The sequence below is a fragment of the Lampetra fluviatilis genome, chromosome 68 (genome assembly GCF_964198595.1).
Source record: "Lampetra fluviatilis chromosome 68, kcLamFluv1.1, whole genome shotgun sequence".
Classification (NCBI taxonomy): domain Eukaryota; kingdom Metazoa; phylum Chordata; class Hyperoartia; order Petromyzontiformes; family Petromyzontidae; genus Lampetra; species Lampetra fluviatilis.
In genome coordinates, this window is record NC_136342.1 from 3,990,362 (window position 1) to 4,012,347 (window position 21,986).

General features: G+C 49.9%; 1 protein-coding gene across 1 annotated transcript in view; it reads left to right on the plus strand.

Moving 5' to 3' along the window:
- LOC144952536 (uncharacterized) overlaps window positions 1–21,986 on the plus strand; it is a 208,730-nt gene that overhangs the window by 129,254 nt on the left and 57,490 nt on the right. The window contains 6 exon segments of the mRNA XM_078882985.1: window positions 2,018–2,071; window positions 2,863–2,970; window positions 4,908–4,997; window positions 7,465–7,518; window positions 16,589–16,696; window positions 18,887–18,994. Coding sequence (XP_078739111.1) covers window positions 2,018–2,071; window positions 2,863–2,970; window positions 4,908–4,997; window positions 7,465–7,518; window positions 16,589–16,696; window positions 18,887–18,994 — 522 coding nt within the window.

Here is a 21,986-nt window from a genome sequence, read left to right on the forward strand (position 1 = left end):
TACACTCCTACACCCCTACCCCCAACACCCCAACACCCCTACACCCCTACACCCCTACACCCCAACACCCCTACACCCCTACACCCCAACACCCCTACACCCCAACACCCCTACACCCCAACACCCCTACACCCCTACACCTCTACACCCCTACACCCCTACCCCCAACACCCCTACACGCCAACACCCCTACACCCCACCACGCCAACACCCCAACACCCCTACACCCCAACAACCCTAATCCCAACACCCCTAACCCCTACACCCCTACACCTCTAACCCCTACACCCCTAACCCCTACCCCCTACCCCTAACCCCAACACCCCTAACCCCTACACCCAACACCCCAACACCCCAACACCCCTACACCTCAACACCCCTACCCCCAACACCCCTACACCCCTACACCCAACACCCCAACACCCATAACCCCTACCCCCTACACCCCAACACACCTAACCCCTACACCCCTACCCCCAACACCCCTACACCCCAACACCCCTACCCCCAACACCCCTACACCCCAACACCCCAACACCCCTACACCCCAACACCCCTACCCCCAACACCCCTACACCCCTACACCCCTACACCCCTACACCCCTGCCCCCAACACCCCTACACCCCTACACCCCAACACCCCTACCCCCAACACCCCAACACCCATACACCCCAACACCCCAACACCCCAACACTCCTACACCCCAACACCCCTACCCCCAACACCCCTACACCCATACACCCCAACACCCAACACTCCTACACCCCAACACCCCAACACCCCTACACCCCTACACCGCAACACCCCTACCCCCAACACCCCTACACCCATACACCCCAACACCCCAACACCCCAACACTCCTACACCCCAACACCCCAACACCCCTACACCCAACACCCCTACACCCCTACACCCCAACACCCCAACACCCCATACACCCCTACACCCCTACCCCCAACACCCCTACACCCCTACACCTCTACACCCCAACACCCCTACACCCCAACACCCATACCCCCAACACCCCTACTCCCAACACCCCTACACCCCTACACCTCTACACCCCAACACCCCTACACCCCAACACCCCTACCCCCAACACCCCTACACCCCAACACCCCTACCCCCAACACCCCAACACCCCTACACCCCAACACCCCTACCCCCAACACCCCTACACCCCTACACCCCAACACCCCTACACCCAACACCCCTACACCCCAACACCCCAACCCCCCAACACCCCATACACCCCAACACCCCAACACCCCTACACCCAACACCCCAACACCCCAACACCCCTACACCCAACACCCCAACACCCCAACACCCCAACACCCCTACACCCCTACACCCCTACACCCCAACACCCCTACACCCCAACGCCCCAACGCCCCAACGCCCCTACACCCAACACCCCAACACCCCAACACCCCTACACCCCTACACCCCTACACCCCTACACCCCAACACCCCTACACCCCAACACCCCAACACCCCAACACCTCAACACCCCTACACCCATACACCCCTACACCCCTACATCCCAACACCCCTACACCCCAACACCCCAACAACCCTAATCCCAACACCCCTAACCCTTACACCCCTAACCCCAACATCCCAACACCCCTAACCCCTAACCCCTACACCTCTAACCCCTACACCCCTAACCCCTACCCCCTACCCCTAACCCCAACACCCCTAACCCCTACACCCAACACCCCAACACCCCAACACCCATAACCCCTACCCCCTACACCCCAACACACCTAACCTCTACACCCAACACCCCTACACCCCAACACACCTAACCCCAACGGGTGACTGATCGTGTTGCCGTGTGCGTGTGTCCCCGTGTGTGTGCGTGTGTGTCCTCTGTGTGTGTCCTGTGTGTGTGTGTGTAATGTGTGTGTACTGTGTGTCTGTGTGTGTGTGTACTGTGTGTGTGTACTGTGTGTGTGTACTGTGTGTGTGTCCTGTGTGTGTGTGTGTCTTGTGTGTGCGTGTTCCAGGGCTTCCAAGGCAAGACTGGGCCGCCGGGACCTGCTGGGGTCGTGGGTCCGCAGGTCAGTAGCCCCAAGTCACGTGACCCCCCCCACAGCCAAGTCACGTGACCCCCCCACACACACACGTGACACACACGTGACACACACACGTGACCCCCACACACACCACACACACACTACACACACCCACGTGGTCTTTATGATTGTAGCCAGTTTGAGTCACCCACTCTCTCTCAGCTTCCGTACCATCGGCGCTGCTACTTGCCACTAGCAGCACTTGCCCAGCCGTCTGTAGCAGGCCACACGGGGCATCTTTGCCTTTAGTGTAGGTCGGCTCAGCCTCAAATGAGTACATCTGGTGTAGCGTAGTAATGTAGTAAACATCGTCACTGGGGAGACAAAGGCGGCCGGGCGTGGTGCTGGCCACCCGCCCCCTCGTGTGCCACAGCGCCGGTAGCCTTCATAGGCGCTGCTGCTACTCGCTACTAACAGCACTTGCCCCAGCCGTCTGTTGCAGGCTACACGGGGGATCTTTGTCTGTGTCTACCTACATCGGTGCTGCTACCCGCTGCTAACAGCACTTGCCCCAGCCGTCTGTTGCAGGCTACACGGGGCATCTTTGCCTTTGTCTACATCGACTCAAATGAGAACCTGGCGGTGTAGCGTAGTGAACATCGCCACCGGGGAGACAAAGGCGGCCGGGCGTGGTGCTGGCCACCCACCCCCCCGTCGCGTGCCACAGCGCCGGCAGCCTTCATAGGCGCTGCTACACGCTGTCGGCACTTGCCCCGGGCGTCTTTGAAGACTACACGGGGGGCGGTGGGACCTTTGTCTTTGTGTCGTGAGCGCAGGGCCCCACGGGTGAGTCGGGTCCCATCGGCGACAGGGGCCACCCAGGACCCCCAGGCCCCCCCGGGGAGCAGGGCCTGCCAGGGACCCCTGGGAAAGAAGGGGTCAAGGTGAGGAGCACACCGCCAACACAGACACCACAGCCGACACCAACACAGCCACAGCCACCACCACCAACACCAACACCATCAACACCACCACAACAACCACCAACACCACCACCAACACAGACACCATCAACACCAACACCACCATCAACACCACCAACACAGACACCACAGCCAACACCACCACCAACACCAACACCATCAACACCACCACCACCACCAACACCACCAACACCATCACAGCCACCAACACCACCAACACCACCACCACGACAACCAACACGACCAACACCACCAACACCGACCACAGCCACCACCAACACCACCACAACCACCAACACGGCCAACACCACCAACACCGACCACAGCCACCACCAACACTACCACCACAACCACCACAGCCACCACCAACACCACCACCACAACAGCCACCACCACCACCACCACAGCCACCACCAACACCACCACCATAACCAACACGACCAACACCACCAACACCACCAACCACCACCACCAACACCACCACGACCACCACGACTACCACAGCCACCACCACGACCAACACCACCACCACAGCCACCACCACAACCAACACCACAACCAACACGACCAACACCACCAACACCACCAACACCGACCATAGCCACCACCACCACAGCCAACACGACCAACACGACCAACACCACCAACACCACCAACCACCACCACCAACACCACCACGACCACCACGACTACCACAGCCACCACCACGACCAACACCACCACCACAGCCACCACCACAACCACCACCACAACCAACACCACCAACATCGACCACAGCCACCACCAACACAACCACCAACATCACCAACACCGACCACAGACACCACCACCACCAACCACCACAGCCACCACCAACACCAACCAACACCACCAAACACCACCACCACAACCACCACCACCACCACCGCTGTGACAAGCTCGCACCTACTGTGCAGAAAGTGTGTGTGTGTGAGTGAGTCGCCGTGGATATCTGTGTGTGTGGATATCTGTGTATGTGTGTGTGTGTGTCTGTGTGTATCTGTGTGCGTGTCCCACTGTGTGGGTCTGTGTGTGTGTCTGTGTGTGTGTCTGTGTGTGTCTGTGTGTGTGTCTGTGTGTGTGTCTGTGCATGTGTGTGTGTCTGTGTGTGTGTGTCTGTGTGTGTGTGTCTGTGTGTGTGTGTGTCACTGTGTGTGTGTGTGTCTCACTGTGTGTGTCTCACTGTGTGTGTGTGTCTGTGTGTGTCTCTGTGTGTATGTGTGTGTGTGTCTCACTGTGTGTGTGTGTGTCTGTGTGTGTCTGTGTGTGTGTTTGTGTGTGTGTCTGTGTGTGTTTGTGTGTGTCTGTGTGTGTGTCTCACTGTGTGTGTTTGTGTGTGTCTGTGTGTGTGTGTCTCACTGTGTGTGTGTCTCACTGTGTGTGTGTCTCACTGTGTGTGTGTGTCTGTGTGTGTGTCTGTGTGTGTATCTGTGTGTGTCTCTGTGTGTGTGTGTGTGTGTGTGTGTCTGTGTATGTCTGTGTGTGTGTGTCACTGTGTGTGTGTGTGTCACTGTGTGTATCTCACTGTGTGTGTGTCTGTGTGTGTGTGTCTGTGTGTGTGTCACTGTGTGTGTGTGTGTGTCTCACTGTGTGTATCTCACTGTGTGTGTGTGTCACTGTGTGTGTGTGTGTCTCACTGTGTGTATCTCACTGTGTGTGTGTCTGTGTGTGTATCTCACTGTGTGTGTGTGTCACTGTGTGTGTGTGTCACTGTGTGTGTCTCACTGTGTGTGTGTGTGTGTATCTCACTGTGTGTGTGTCACTGTGTGTGTCTCACTGTGTGTGTGTCTCACTGTGTGTGTCTCACTGTGTGTGTGTGTCACTGTGTGTGTGTGTGTGTCTGTGTGTGTCTCACTGTGTGTGTGTCTGTGTGTGTGTAGGGAGACCCTGGTCCCGCAGGGGGCCCAGGCAAGGAGGGGCCCCCAGGGCTGAGAGGCTTCCCCGGGGAGAGAGGCCTTCCTGGGACCTCGGTAACACACACACCCACGGGGACTCGCGGGGACACGCGGAGACACACAGAGACACGCAGAGACACAGAGACACCCACGGGGACACGCGGAGACACACAGAGACACACAGAAACACACAGAGACACAGAGACACCCACGGGGACACACAGAGACACAGAGACACCCACGGGGGCACACAGAGACACCCACGGGGACTCGAGGGGACACGCGGAGACACACAGAGACACGCAGAGACACACAGAGACACAGAGACACCCACGGGGACACGCGGAGACACACAGAGACACACAGAAACACACAGAGACACAGAGACACCCACGGGGACACACAGAGACACAGAGACACCCACGGGGACACACAGAGACACACAGAAACACACAGAGACACAGAGACACCCACGGGGACACGCGGAGACACACAGAAACACACAGAGACACAGAGACACCCACGGGGACACACAGAGACACAGAGACACCCACGGGGACACACAGAGACACCCACGGGGACTCGCGGGGACTCGCGGAGACACGCGGAGACACACAGAGACACACGGGGACACACAGAGACACCCACGGAGACTCGCAGGGACACGCGGAGACACGCGGGGACTCGCGGGGACACACAGAGACACACAGAGACACACACACCCACGGGGACTCGCGGGGACACACAGAGACACCCACGGGGACACGCGGAGACACACAGAGACACGCAGAGACACACACGGGGACACGCGGGGACACGCGGAGACACACAGAGACACGCAGAGACACGGGACACACAGAGACACGTGGGGACACACAGACACACAGAGACACACAGAGACACACACGGGGACTCGCGGGGACACACGGAGACACACAGAGACACACAGAAACACACAGAGACACACACGGGGACTCGCGGGGACACACGGAGACACACAGAGACACACAGAGACACACAGAGACACACACGGGGACACGCGGGGACACGCGGAGACACACAGAGACACACAGAGACACACAGAGACACACACGGGGACTCGCGGGGACACACGGAGACACACAGAGACACACAGAGACACACAGAGACACACACGGGGACACACGGGGAAACACAGAGACACGCAGAGACACGTGGGGACACACAAACACACAGGGACACACAGAGACACTCAGAGACACACACGGGGACTCGCGGGGACACACGGAGACACACAGAGACACATGGGGACACACGGGGACAACACAGAGACACACAGACACTCACAGAGACACACGGAGACACACAGAGACACGCGGGGATACACAGAGACATGCAGAGACACGGGGACACACAGAGACACGCGGGGACACACAGAGACACACAGAGACACACAGAGTCACACAGACACACAGAGACACATAGAGACACGTGGGGACACACAAAGACATGCAGAGACACACAGAGACACGCAGATACACGCAGAGACACAAAGAGACACACAGAGACACACAGAGACATACAGAGACACACAGAGATACGCAGAGACACACAGAGACATACAGAGACACACAGAGATACGCGGGGACTCACATAGTCAGACAGAGACACACAGAGACACACAGAGACCCATAGAGACACACAGAGAGACACAGAGACACACAGAGACTCACAGTGACACACAGAGACACGCGGAGACACACAGAGTCACACAGAGACACGCGGAGACACACAGAGTCACACAGAGACACACAGAGACACACAGAGACACGCGGGGACACACAGAGACACACAGAGACACACAGAGACACAGAGACACGCAGAGACACACAGAGACACATAGAGACACATGGGGACACACAGAGACACACAGAGACACGCAGAGACACACAGACACACACGGGGACACACGGGGACACTCAGAGACACACAGAGACACGCGGAGACACAACACAGAGACACACGGGGACTAATAGAGACACACGAGGACACAACACAGAGACACAACACAGAGGCACACAGAGACACACAAATGCGTTGAATTTCTTTCGCGCCGTACGCAGCCAACTGAGATAGCCGGAGGCGTGGGGCACCGACAATAAACTTAGCACACTCTTACACAACAAACTCTTACACGACAAGCTACACACAACAACAAAAACACCGCACTGCACCGCACCGATCCACACCGCACCGATCCACACCGCACCGGTCCACACCGCACCGGTCCACACCGCACCGGTCCACACCGCACCGCACCGATCCACACCGCACCAGTCCACACCGCACCGCACCGCACCGATCCACACCGCACCGATCCACACCGCACCGGTCCACACCGCACCGCACCGATCCACACCGCACCGGTCCACACCGCACCGATCCACACCGCACCGATCCACACCGCACCGGTCCACACCGCACCGCACCGATCCACACCGCACCGGTCCACACCGCACCGGTCCACTGTGTGAGTCTCTGATTCGCATTGTCGCCCTCGCAGGGAGCTGCTGGGCTCAAAGGAAACATCGGACCTCCTGGTCCACCCGGCCCCACGGTGAGACACTCGCTCACTCACTCACTCGCTCTTTCACTCACTCGCTCTTTCACTCACTCATTCACTCACTCACTCACTCACTCATTCACTCACTCACTCGCTCGCTCGCTCACTCATTCACTCAATCGCTCGCTCATTCACTCACTCGCTCACTCACTCACTCGCTCTTTCACTCACTCGCTCTTTCACTCACTCGCTCATTCACTCACTCACTCACTCATTCACTCACTCATTCGCTCACTCACTCATTCACTCACTCACTCGCTCGCTCGCTCACTCATTCACTCAATCGCTCGCTCATTCACTCACTCGCTCACTCACTCACTCGCTCTTTCACTCACTCGCTCTTTCACTCACTCGCTCACTCACTCACTCATTCACTCACTCACTCGCTCGCTCGCTCGCTCATTCACTCACTCACTCGCTCACTCACTCACTCGCTCGCTCGCTCGCTCACTCACTCACTCGCTCGCTCACTCACTCGCTCGCTCGATTGCTCACTCACTCACTCGCTCACTCATTCACTCACTCACTCATTCACTCACTTATTCACTCACTCACTCACTCGCTCTTTCACTCACTCATTCACTCACTCACTCACTCACTCACTCATTCGCTCACTCATTCGCTCACTCACTCATTCACTCACTCACTCGCTCGCTCGCTCACTCATTCACTCAATCGCTCACTCACTCGCTCGCTCACTCACTCGCTCGCTCGCTCGATTGCTCACTCACTCACTCGCTCACTCATTCACTCACTCACTCATTTACTCACTCATTCACTCACTTATTCACTCACTCACTCGCTCGCTCATTCACTCATTCACTCACTCACTCGCTCGCTCGCTCACTCATTCACTCAATCGCTCACTCACTCGCTCGCTCACTCACTCGCTCGCTCACTCACTCGCTCGCTCGATTGCTCACTCACTCACTCGCTCACTCATTCACTCACTCACTCATTCACTCACTTATTCACTCACTCACTCACTCACTCGCTCGCTCATTCACTCATTCACTCACTCACTCGCTCACTCACTCATTCACTCACTCGCTCATTCACTCACTCGCTCACTCATTCACTCACTCGCTCGCTTACTCATTCACTCGCTCGCTCACTCAGTCACTCGCCCACTCGTTCACTCACTCGCTCACTCATTCACTCACTCGCTCACTCATTCGGACGCTCGCTTACTCACTCGTTCGCTCATTCATTCATTTGCTCACTCACTCACTCGCTCACTTATTAATTCGCTCGCTCATTCATTCGCTCACTCATTCATTCGCTCGCTCACTCACTCATTCGCTCAATCATTCATTCACTAATTCGCTCACTTGCTTGCTTGCTCACTCATTCATTCGCTCGCTCACTCATTCGCTCCGTCGCTCACTCATTTGTTCACTCACTCATTCGCTCCCTCGCTCGCTCCCTTGCTCACTCATTCGCTCCCTCGCTCACTCATTCGCTCCCTCGCTCACTCATTCGCTCCCTCGCTCACTCATTCGCTCCCTTGCTCACTCATTCGCTCCCTCGCTCACTCATTCGCTCCCTCGCTCACTCATTCGCTCCCTTGCTCACTCATTCGCTCCCTTGCTCACTCATTCGCTCCCTCGCTCACTCATTCGCTCCCTCGCTCACTCATTCGCTCCCTCGCTCACTCATTCGCTCCCTTGCTCACTCATTCGCTCCCTAGCTCACTCATTCGCTCCCTCGCTCACTCATTCGCTCCCTTGCTCACTCATTCGCTCCCTCGCTCACTCATTCGCTCCCTTGCTCACTCATTCGCTCCCTCGCTCACTCATTCGCTCCCTCGCTCACTCATTCGCTCCCTCACTCACTCATTCGCTCCCTCACTCACTCATTTGCTTGCTCCCTCGCTCACTCATTTTCTCACTCATTCATTCGTTCGCTCGCTCGCTCACACTCACTCATTGTTGTTGTTGTCGGTTTGTAAATCATCGTTATTGTTGTTGTTGTTGTCGGTTTGTAAATCATCGTTATTGTTGTTGTTGTTGTCGGTTTGTAAATCATTGTTATTGTTGTTGTTGTTGTCGGTTTGTAAATCATCGTTATTGTTGTTGTTGTCGGTTTGTAAATCATTGTTATTGTTGTTGTCGTTGTCGGTTTGTAAATCATCGTTATTGTTGTTGTTGTTGTCGGTTTGTAAATCATCGTTATTGTTGTTGTTGTTGTCGGTTTGTAAATCATTGTTATTGTTGTTGTCGTTGTCGGTTTGTAAATCATCGTTATTGTTGTTGTTGTTGTCGGTTTGTAAATCATCGTTATTGTTGTTGTCGTTGTCGGTTTGTAAATCATCGTTATTGTTGTTGTTGTTGTCGGTTTGTAAATCATCGTTATTGTTGTTGTCGTTGTCGGTTTGTAAATCATTGTTATTGTTGTTGTCGTTGTCGGTTTGTAAATCATTGTTATTGTTGTTGTCGTTGTCGGTTTGTAAATCATCGTTATTGTTGTTGTCGTTGTCGGTTTGTAAATCATCGTTATTGTTGTTGTCGTTGTCGGTTTGTAAATCATCGTTATTGTTGTTGTTGTTGTCGGTTTGTAAATCATCGTTATTGTTGTTGTCGTTGTCGGTTTGTAAATCATCGTTATTGTTGTTGTCGTTGTCGGTTTGTAAATCATCGTTATTGTTGTTGTTGTTGTCGGTTTGTAAATCATCGTTATTGTTGTTGTCGTTGTCGGTTTGTAAATCATCGTTATTGTTGTTGTTGTTGTCGGTTTGTAAATCATCGTTGTTGTTGTTGTTGTTGTTGTCGGTTTGTAAATCATCGTTATTGTTGTTGTTGTTGTCGGTTTGTAAATCATCGTTATTGTTGTTGTTGTTGTCGGTTTGTAAATCATCGTTATTGTTGTTGTTGTCGGTTTGTAAATCATCGTTATTGTTGTTGTTGTTGTCGGTTTGTAAATCATCGTTATTGTTGTTGTTGTTGTCGGTTTGTAAATCATCGTTGTTGTTGTTGTCGGTTTGTAAATCATCGTTATTGTTGTTGTCGTTGTCGGTTTGTAAATCATTGTTATTGTTGTTGTCGTTGTCGGTTTGTAAATCATTGTTATTGTTGTTGTCGTTGTCGGTTTGTAAATCATCGTTATTGTTGTTGTTGTTGTCGGTTTGTAAATCATCGTTATTGTTGTTGTCGTTGTCGGTTTGTAAATCATCGTTATTGTTGTTGTCGTTGTCGGTTTGTAAATCATCGTTATTGTTGTTGTTGTTGTCGGTTTGTAAATCATCGTTATTGTTGTTGTCGTTGTCGGTTTGTAAATCATCGTTATTGTTGTTGTTGTTGTCGGTTTGTAAATCATCGTTGTTGTTGTTGTTGTTGTCGGTTTGTAAATCATCGTTATTGTTGTTGTTGTTGTCGGTTTGTAAATCATCGTTATTGTTGTTGTTGTTGTCGGTTTGTAAATCATCGTTATTGTTGTTGTTGTCGGTTTGTAAATCATCGTTATTGTTGTTGTTGTCGGTTTGTAAATCATCGTTATTGTTGTTGTTGTTGTCGGTTTGTAAATCATCGTTGTTGTCGTTGTCGGTTTGTAAATCATCGTTATTGTTGTTGTTGTTGTCGGTTTGTAAATCATCGTTGTTGTCGTTGTCGGTTTGTAAATCATCGTTATTGTTGTTGTTGTTGTCGGTTTGTAAATCATCGTTATTGTTGTTGTTGTTGTCGGTTTGTAAATCATCGTTGTTGTTGTTGTCGGTTTGTAAATCATCGTTATTGTTGTTGTTGTTGTCGGTTTGTAAATCATCGTTGTTGTTGTTGTTGTTGTTGTCGGTTTGTAAATCATCGTTATTGTTGTTGTTGTTGTCGGTTTGTAAATCATCGTTATTGTTGTTGTTGTTGTCGGTTTGTAAATCATCGTTATTGTTGTTGTTGTCGGTTTGTAAATCATCGTTATTGTTGTTGTTGTCGGTTTGTAAATCATCGTTATTGTTGTTGTTGTTGTCGGTTTGTAAATCATCGTTATTGTTGTTGTTGTTGTCGGTTTGTAAATCATCGTTATTGTTGTTGTTGTTGTCGGTTTGTAAATCATCGTTGTTGTTGTTGTCGGTTTGTAAATCATCGTTATTGTTGTTGTTGTTGTCGGTTTGTAAATCATCGTTGTTGTCGTTGTCGGTTTGTAAATCATCGTTATTGTTGTTGTTGTTGTCGGTTTGTAAATCATCGTTGTTGTCGTTGTCGGTTTGTAAATCATCGTTATTGTTGTTGTTGTTGTCGGTTTGTAAATCATCGTTATTGTTGTTGTTGTTGTCGGTTTGTAAATCATCGTTGTTGTTGTTGTCGGTTTGTAAATCATCGTTATTGTTGTTGTCGTTGTCGGTTTGTAAATCATTGTTATTGTTGTTGTTGTTGTCGGTTTGTAAATCATCGTTATTGTTGTTGTTGTTGTCGGTTTGTAAATCATCGTTATTGTTGTTGTTGTTGTTGGTTTGTAAATCATCGTTATTGTTGTTGTTGTTGTCGGTTTGTAAATCATCGTTATTGTTGTTGTTGTTGTCGGTTTGTAAATCATCGTTGTTGTTGTTGTCGGTTTGTAAATCATCGTTATTGTTGTTGTTGTTGTCGGTTTGTAAATCATTGTTATTGTTGTTGTTGTTGTCGGTTTGTAAATCATCGTTATTGTTGTTGTTGTTGTCGGTTTGTAAATCATCGTTATTGTTGTTGTTGTTGTTGGTTTGTAAATCATCGTTATTGTTGTTGTTGTCGGTTTGTAAATCATCGTTATTGTTGTTGTTATTGTCGGTTTGTAAATCATCGTTATTGTTGTTGTTGTCGTCGGTTTGTAAATCATCGTTATTGTTGTTGTTGTCGGTTTGTAAATCATCGTTATTGTTGTTGTTATTGTCGGTTTGTAAATCATCGTTATTGTTGTTGTTGTCGTCGGTTTGTAAATCATCGTTATTGTTGTTGTTGTCGGTTTGTAAATCATCGTTATTGTTGTTGTTGTTGTCGGTTTGTAAATCATCGTTATTGTTGTTGTTATTGTCGGTTTGTAAATCATCGTTATTGTTGTTGTTGTTGTCGGTTTGTAAATCATCGTTGTTGTTGTTGTTGTTGTCGGTTTGTAAATCATCGTTATTGTTGTTGTTGTTGTCAGTTTGTAAATCATCGTTATTGTTGTTGTTGTTGTTGTCGGTTTGTAAATCATCGTTATTGTTGTTGTCGGTTTGTAAATCATCGTTATTGTTGTTGTCGTTGTCGGTTTGTAAATCATCGTTATTGTTGTTGTTGTTGTCGGTTTGTAAATCATCGTTGTTGTTGTTGTTGTCGGTTTGTAAATCATCGTTATTGTTGTTGTTGTTGTCGGTTTGTAAATCATCGTTATTGTTGTTGTTGTTGTCGGTTTGTAAATCATCGTTATTGTTGTTGTTGTTGTCGGTTTGTAAATCATCGTTATTGTTGTTGTTGTTGTCGGTTTGTAAATCATCGTTATTGTTGTTGTTGTCGGTTTGTAAATCATCGTTATTGTTGTTGTTGTTGTCGGTTTGTAAATCATCGTTATTGTTGTTGTTGTTGTCGGTTTGTAAATCATCGTTATTGTTGTTGTTGTTGTCGGTTTGTAAATCATCGTTATTGTTGTTGTTGTTGTTGTCGGTTTGTAAATCATCGTTATTGTTGTTGTTGTTGTCGGTTTGTAAATCATCGTTATTGTTGTTGTTGTTGTCGGTTTGTAAATCATCGTTATTGTTGTTGTTGTTGTCGGTTTGTAAATCATCGTTATTGTTGTTGTTGTTGTCGGTTTGTAAATCATCGTTATTGTTGTTGTCGGTTTGTAAATCATCGTTATTGTTGTTGTTGTCGGTTTGTAAATCATCGTTATTGTTGTTGTTGTCGGTTTGTAAATCATCGTTATTGTTGTTGTTGTTGTCGGTTTGTAAATCATCGTTATTGTTGTTGTTGTTGTCGGTTTGTAAATCATCGTTATTGTTGTTGTTGTTGTCGGTTTGTAAATCATCGTTGTTGTTGTTGTCGGTTTGTAAATCATCGTTATTGTTGTTGTTGTTGTCGGTTTGTAAATCATCGTTGTTGTCGTTGTCGGTTTGTAAATCATCGTTATTGTTGTTGTTGTTGTCGGTTTGTAAATCATCGTTGTTGTCGTTGTCGGTTTGTAAATCATCGTTATTGTTGTTGTTGTTGTCGGTTTGTAAATCATCGTTATTGTTGTTGTTGTTGTCGGTTTGTAAATCATCGTTGTTGTTGTTGTCGGTTTGTAAATCATCGTTATTGTTGTTGTCGTTGTCGGTTTGTAAATCATCGTTATTGTTGTTGTTGTTGTCGGTTTGTAAATCATTGTTATTGTTGTTGTTGTTGTCGGTTTGTAAATCATCGTTATTGTTGTTGTTGTTGTCGGTTTGTAAATCATCGTTATTGTTGTTGTTGTTGTTGGTTTGTAAATCATCGTTATTGTTGTTGTTGTCGGTTTGTAAATCATCGTTATTGTTGTTGTTATTGTCGGTTTGTAAATCATCGTTATTGTTGTTGTTGTCGTCGGTTTGTAAATCATCGTTATTGTTGTTGTTGTCGGTTTGTAAATCATCGTTATTGTTGTTGTTATTGTCGGTTTGTAAATCATCGTTATTGTTGTTGTTGTCGTCGGTTTGTAAATCATCGTTATTGTTGTTGTTGTCGGTTTGTAAATCATCGTTATTGTTGTTGTTGTTGTCGGTTTGTAAATCATCGTTATTGTTGTTGTTATTGTCGGTTTGTAAATCATCGTTATTGTTGTTGTTGTTGTCGGTTTGTAAATCATCGTTGTTGTTGTTGTTGTTGTCGGTTTGTAAATCATCGTTATTGTTGTTGTTGTTGTCGGTTTGTAAATCATCGTTATTGTTGTTGTTGTTGTTGTCGGTTTGTAAATCATCGTTATTGTTGTTGTTGTTGTCGGTTTGTAAATCATCGTTATTGTTGTTGTCGTTGTCGGTTTGTAAATCATCGTTATTGTTGTTGTTGTTGTCGGTTTGTAAATCATCGTTGTTGTTGTTGTTGTCGGTTTGTAAATCATCGTTATTGTTGTTGTTGTTGTCGGTTTGTAAATCATCGTTATTGTTGTTGTTGTTGTCGGTTTGTAAATCATCGTTATTGTTGTTGTTGTTGTCGGTTTGTAAATCATCGTTATTGTTGTTGTTGTTGTCGGTTTGTAAATCATCGTTATTGTTGTTGTTGTCGGTTTGTAAATCATCGTTATTGTTGTTGTTGTTGTCGGTTTGTAAATCATCGTTATTGTTGTTGTTGTTGTCGGTTTGTAAATCATCGTTATTGTTGTTGTTGTTGTCGGTTTGTAAATCATCGTTATTGTTGTTGTTGTTGTTGTCGGTTTGTAAATCATCGTTATTGTTGTTGTTGTTGTCGGTTTGTAAATCATCGTTATTGTTGTTGTTGTTGTCGGTTTGTAAATCATCGTTATTGTTGTTGTTGTTGTCGGTTTGTAAATCATCGTTATTGTTGTTGTTGTTGTTGTCGGTTTGTAAATCATCGTTATTGTTGTTGTTGTTGTTGTCGGTTTGTAAATCATCGTTATTGTTGTTGTTGTTGTTGTCGGTTTGTAAATCATCGTTATTGTTGTTGTTGTCGTCGGTTTGTAAATCATCGTTATTGTTGTTGTTGTTGTTGTCGGTTTGTAAATCATCGTTGTTGTTGTTGTTGTTGTCGGTTTGTAAATCATCGTTATTATTGTTGTTGTTGTCGGTTTGTAAATCATCGTTATTGTTGTTGTTGTTGTTGTCGGTTTGTAAATCATCGTTATTGTTGTTGTCGGTTTGTAAATCATCGTTATTGTTGTTGTTGTCGGTTTGTAAATCATCGTTATTATTGTTGTTGTTGTTGTCGGTTTGTAAATCATCGTTATTGTTGTTGTCGGTTTGTAAATCATCGTTATTGTTGTTGTTGTTGTCGGTTTGTAAATCATCTTTATTGTTGTTGTTGTTGTCGGTTTGTAAATCATCGTTATTGTTGTTGTTGTTGTCGGTTTGTAAATCATCGTTATTGTTGTTGTTGTTGTCGGTTTGTAAATCATCGTTATTGTTGTTGTTGTCGTCGGTTTGTAAATCATCGTTATTGTTGTTGTTGTTGTTGTCGGTTTGTAAATCATCGTTGTTGTTGTCGGTTTGTAAATCATCGTTATTATTGTTGTTGTTGTTGTCGGTTTGTAAATCATCGTTATTGTTGTTGTTGTTGTCGGTTTGTAAATCATCGTTATTGTTGTTGTTGTTGTCGGTTTGTAAATCATCGTTGTTGTTGTTGTTGTCGGTTTGTAAATCATCGTTATTGTTGTTGTTGTCGGTTTGTAAATCATCGTTGTTGTTGTTGTCGGTTTGTAAATCATCGTTATTGTTGTTGTTGTTGTCGGTTTGTAAATCATCGTTATTGTTGTTGTTGTTGTCGGTTTGTAAATCATCTTTATTGTTGTTGTTGTTGTCGGTTTGTAAATCATCGTTATTGTTGTTGTTGTTGTCGGTTTGTAAATCATCGTTATTGTTGTTGTTGTTGTCGGTTTGTAAATCATCGTTATTGTTGTTGTTGTTGTCGGTTTGTAAATCATCGTTATTGTTGTTGTCGTTGTCGGTTTGTAAATCATCGTTATTGTTGTTGTCGTTGTCGGTTTGTAAATCATCGTTATTGTTGTTGTTGTCGGTTTGTAAATCATCGTTATTGTTATTGTTGTTGTTGTCGGTTTGTAAATCATCGTTATTGTTGTTGTTGTTGTTGGTTTGTAAATCATCGTTATTGTTGTTGTTGTTGTCGGTTTGTAAATCATCGTTATTGTTGTTGTTGTTGTTGGTTTGTAAATCATCGTTATTGTTGTTGTCGGTTTGTAAATCATCGTTATTGTTGTTGTTGTCGGTTTGTAAATCATCGTTATTGTTGTTGTTGTTGTTGGTTTGTAAATCATCGTTATTGTTGTTGTTGTTGTCGGTTTGTAAATCATCGTTATTGTTGTTGTCGTTGTCGGTTTGTAAATCATCGTTATTGTTGTTGTTGTTGTCGGTTTGTAAATCATCGTTATTGTTGTTGTTATTGTTGTCGTTGTTGTTGTTGTTGTGGTGGTTGTGCAGGGATCACCGGGAGAGAGGGGAGGTGTGGGGACCGCTGGGCCCATCGGCCTCCCCGGGCGACCAGGGCCCCAGGGCGCAGCGGGCTCGGCCGGCGAGAAGGGAACTCCGGTAACGGACACACACACACTCACTCACTAACACACACACTCACTCACTAACACACACACACTCACTAACACACTCACTAACACACTCACACACTCACTAACACACTCACTAACACACACACACACTCACTAACACACACACACTCACTAACACACACACACTCACTCACTAACACACACACACTCACACACACACTAACACACACACACACTCACACACAACAACAACCGCCATTCGCCACGAAGTGGCGGTGACGTCACCACGACGCTTGTGCCAGGCCATGTGCACCTTGAGACCACGTGAAGTGTCGAACGCCCGCTGGCAGGAGGTCACGGGGCAGACCCAGCAGGTGCCCCGGGTCGACTGACCGAGATGACCGAGATGACTGGCTGATGCACCACCTGTGCCCCCTACTGTGCCAACTTGCTGTGCTTTAGCCACCCGGCGCTCCGCTCGTTGTTGTGAGCGTCGCTCCTCCGCCCTCCGTTGTTGTTGGAGGGCGACTGCCTCCAACTGCCCAGTAGCGTCCTTCACGAGCCTCCTCCACTGAAGCCGATCTTGACACCGCTGGTACCAGTCATCGGCAAGTCCACTCAGCTCCACGTCCTCCTGTACCACATCACTCCATCTCTTCTCTAGCCCGTGCCGCGCCCGTTTAGCCCCCTCGATCCGGCCGAACAAAAGCTGTTTAGGCATGCGGTGGCTGGGCATGCGGGCTACATGACCCAGCCAACGCAGCCTTGCCTGCCGGAGGAGCTCACCGATGGGACTTTGCCCAGATCTTTCAAGGACTTGTGAGCTCCTCACACAATCCAGCCTGGTTAAACCCAGGATGGATCGTAGGCAGGCCAGCCTAAATGTTTCCAACCGGCGAAGATGCTCCACTAGGGGGGTCCACGTTTCGCAAGCGTAGAGAAGGGAGGGAATGACCGTGGCCGAGAAGACCTGAAGCTTCGTGCGGAGCGACAGACCAGGTAGCTTCCACACAGCGTTACGCAACCGATGAAAAGATATTGCCGCTCGACTGATTCGGAGTGAGACCTCTGCTGTTAAACTGGAGCCGGTCATGAGCACACTGCCCAGGTATGGGAAACTCTCCACTCACCGATTGGGAGTTGTGGGGGTGGAGTGTCTGATGGCACAAAATACCCAGGCAGGTGCTTAGTTTTGGTGGGGCTGATGGTAAGGCCCCACCTCTTAGTGGCACGCTCCAGTCTCAGCAGCAGCGCCTCCAACTCCTCCTCTGAGTGAGCTGCGATTACCAGGTCATCGGCATACATAACGTGGTTGACCAATAGGGAGCCATCCCTTGACCGCACCCGGGCATCGATCAGCTTCCCATTGTATCTGTACCAGATGGAAATTCCCCCGGTACAGCTACTGAAGGCTTCACGAACTACGTGGTTGAAATCGATGTTAAATAATGTTGGAGCCAGAGGACATCCCTGTCGCACCCCAAGGTGTACATGGAATGGCTCCGACTCCCGGCCACGTAGTTTTACCTGGGCCCGCTCACCATCATGAAGGTCCTTAATGATCGTGAGCAGAGCGTCAGGGACTCCGAAAGCACGAAGAACAACCCAGAGCCCAGGCCTACTGACGGTATAATAGACCTTGACCAGGTCAATGAAGCAGAGATGTAGGTCTTGTTGGAATTCCCTACACCTCTGCTGTAGCAGACGGACAGAAAATATGGCATCTGTGCAGGACCACCCTTTCATGTGTGTGCATGCGTGTGTATGTGTGTGCGTGCGTGTGTGTGCGTGCGCGTGTGTGCGCGTGTGTGCGTGTGTGCGTGCGTGTGTGCGTGCACGTGTGTGTGTATGTGCGTGCGTGTGTGTGCGTGCGCGTGTGTGCGCGTGTGTGCGTGTGTGCGTGGGTGTGTGCGTGCACGTGTGTGTGTATGTGCGTGCGTGTGCGTGCGTGTGTGTGTGTGCGTGCGTGCGTGTGTGCGTGCACGTGTGTGTGTGTGTGTGTGCGTGCGTGTGTGTGCGTGCACGTGTGTGTGTGCATGCGTCGCACGCGGTGCTGTGCGCGCATCTCTGCGTACGCACGCGTATCTGCGTGCGTCTGCGTGCCCGTGTCTCCGCGTAGGTGCATGTGTGTGTGTGCGTGCGCGGTGCTAACAGCACTTGCCCCTACCGGTGTGCTGAGGCTCCGCGGGGCACCTTTGCCTGTGTCTGTGTGCAGGGAGAGAAGGGGGTGCAGGGCCCCGCGGGGAGGGACGGGATCCAGGGGCCCGTGGGGCTGCCTGGCCCTGCTGGGCCCCCCGGGGGACCCGGCGAGGACGGCGACAAGGTGAGGCCTCCTCCTCTCCCCCCCTCACCACTACTCACTCACCGCTCCTCACCGCTACTCACTCACCGCTACTCACTCACCGCTCCTCACCGCTACTCACTCACCGCTACTCACTCACCGCTACTCACCGCTACTCACTCACCGCTACTCACTCACCGCTACTCACCCCCCTCACCACTCCTCACTCACCGCTACTCACTCACCACTACTCACTCACGGCTACTCACTCACCACTACTCACTCACCGCTACTCACTCACCACTCCTCACTCACCACTCCTCACTCACCACTCCTCACTCTCCACTCCTCACTCACCACTCCTCACTCACCACTCCTCACTCACCGCTACTCACTCACCACTCCTCACTCACCGCTACTCACTCACCGCTACTCACTCTCCACTCCTCACTCACCACTCCTCACTCACCACTCCTCACTCACCACTCCTCACTCACCACTCCTCACTCACCACTCCTCACTCACCACTCCTCACTCACCACTCCTCACTCACCACCACTCACTCACCACTCCTCACTCACCACTCCTCACTCACCGCTACTCACTCACCACTCCTCACTCACCACTCCTCACTCACCACTACTCACTCACCACTCCTCACTCACCACTCCTCACTCACCACCACTCACTCACCACTCCTCACTCACCGCTACTCACTCACCACTCCTCACTCACCACTCCTCACTCACCACCACTCACTCACCACTCCTCACTCACCACTCCTCACTCACCACTCCTCACTCACCACTCCTCACTCACCACTCCTCACTCACCGCTACTCACTCACCGCTACTCACTCACCACTCCTCACTCACCACTCCTCACTCACCACTCCTCACTCACCGCTCCTCACTCACCACTCCTCGCTCACCACTCCTCACTCACCGCTACTCACTCACCACTCCTCACTCACCACTCCTCACTCACCACTCCTCACTCACCACTCCTCACTCACCACTCCTCACCGCTACTCACTCACCACTCCTCACTCACCACTCCTCACTCACCACTACTCACTCACCACTCCTCACTCACCACTCCTCACTCACCGCTACTCACTCACCGCTACTCACTCACCGCTCCTCACTCACCACTCCTCACTCACCACTCCTCACTCACCACTCCTCACCACTCCTCACTCACCGCTACTCACTCACCACTCCTCACTCACCACTCCTCACTCACCGCTCCTCACTCACCACTCCTCACCACTCCTCACTCACCGCTACTCACTCACCACTCCTCACTCACCACTCCTCACTCACCACTCCTCACTCACCACTCCTCACTCACCACTCCTCACTCACCACTCCTCACTCACCACTCCTCACTCACCGCTACTCACTCACCACTCCTCACTCACCACTCCTCACTCACCACTCCTCACTCACCACTCCTCACTCACCACTCCTCACTCACCACTCACTCACCACTCCTCACTCACCACTCCTCACTCACCACTCCTCACTCACCACTCCTCACTCACCACTCCTCACTCACCACTCCTCACTCACCGCTACTCACTCACCACTCCTCACTCACCACTCCTCACTCACCACTCCTCACTCACCACTCCTCACTCACCACTCCTCACTCACCACTCCTCACTCACCACTCCTCACTCACCGCTACTCACTCACCACTCCTCACTCACCACTCCTCACTCACCGCTACTCACTCACCACTCCTCACTCACCACTCCTCACTCACCACTCCTCACTCTCCACTCCTCACTCACCACTCCTCACTCACCACTCCTCACTCACCACTCCTCACTCACCGCTACTCACTCACCACTCCTCACTCACCACTCCTCACTCACCACTCCTCACTCACCGCTACTCACTCACCGCTACTCACTCACCACTCCTCACTCACCACTCCTCACTCACCACTCCTCACTCACCGCTCCTCACTCACCGCTCCTCACTCACCACTCCTCGCTCACCACTCCTCACTCACCGCTACTCACTCACCACTCCTCACTCACCACTCCTCACTCACCACTCCTCACTCTCCACTCCTCACTCACCACTCCTCACTCACCGCTACTCACTCACCACTCCTCACTCACCACTCCTCACTCACCACTCCTCACTCACCACTCCTCACTCACCACTCCTCACTCACCACTCCTCACTCACCACTCCTCACTCACCGCTACTCACTCACCACTCCTCACTCACCACTCCTCACTCACCACTCCTCACTCACCACTCCTCACTCACCACTCCTCACTCACCGCTACTCACTCACCACTCCTCACTCACCACTCCTCACTCACCACTCCTCACTCACCACTCCTCACTCACCGCTACTCACTCACCACTCCTCACTCACCACTCCTCACTCACCGCTACTCACTCACCACTCCTCACTCACCGCTACTCACTCACCACTCCTCACTCACCACTCCTCACTCACCACTCCTCACTCACCGCTACTCACTCACCACTCCTCACTCACCACTCCTCACTCACCACTCCTCACTCACCACTCCTCACTCACCACTCCTCACTCACCACTCCTCACTCACCGCTCCTCACTCACCACTCCTCACTCACCACTCCTCACTCACCACTCCTCACTCACCACTCCTCACTCACCACTCCTCACTCACCACTCCTCACTCACCACTCCTCACTCACCACTCCTCACTCACCACTCCTCACTCACCGCTACTCACTCACCACTCCTCACTCACCACTCCTCACTCACCACTCCTCACTCACCACTCCTCACTCACCACTCCTCACTCACCGCTACTCACTCACCACTCCTCACTCACCACTCCTCACTCACCACTCCTCACTCACCGCTACTCACTCACCACTCCTCACTCACCACTCCTCACTCACCACTCCTCACTCACCGCTACTCACTCACCGCTACTCACTCACCACTCCTCACTCACCACTCCTCACTCACCACTTTTCACTCACCGCTACTCACTCACCACTCCTCACTCACCACT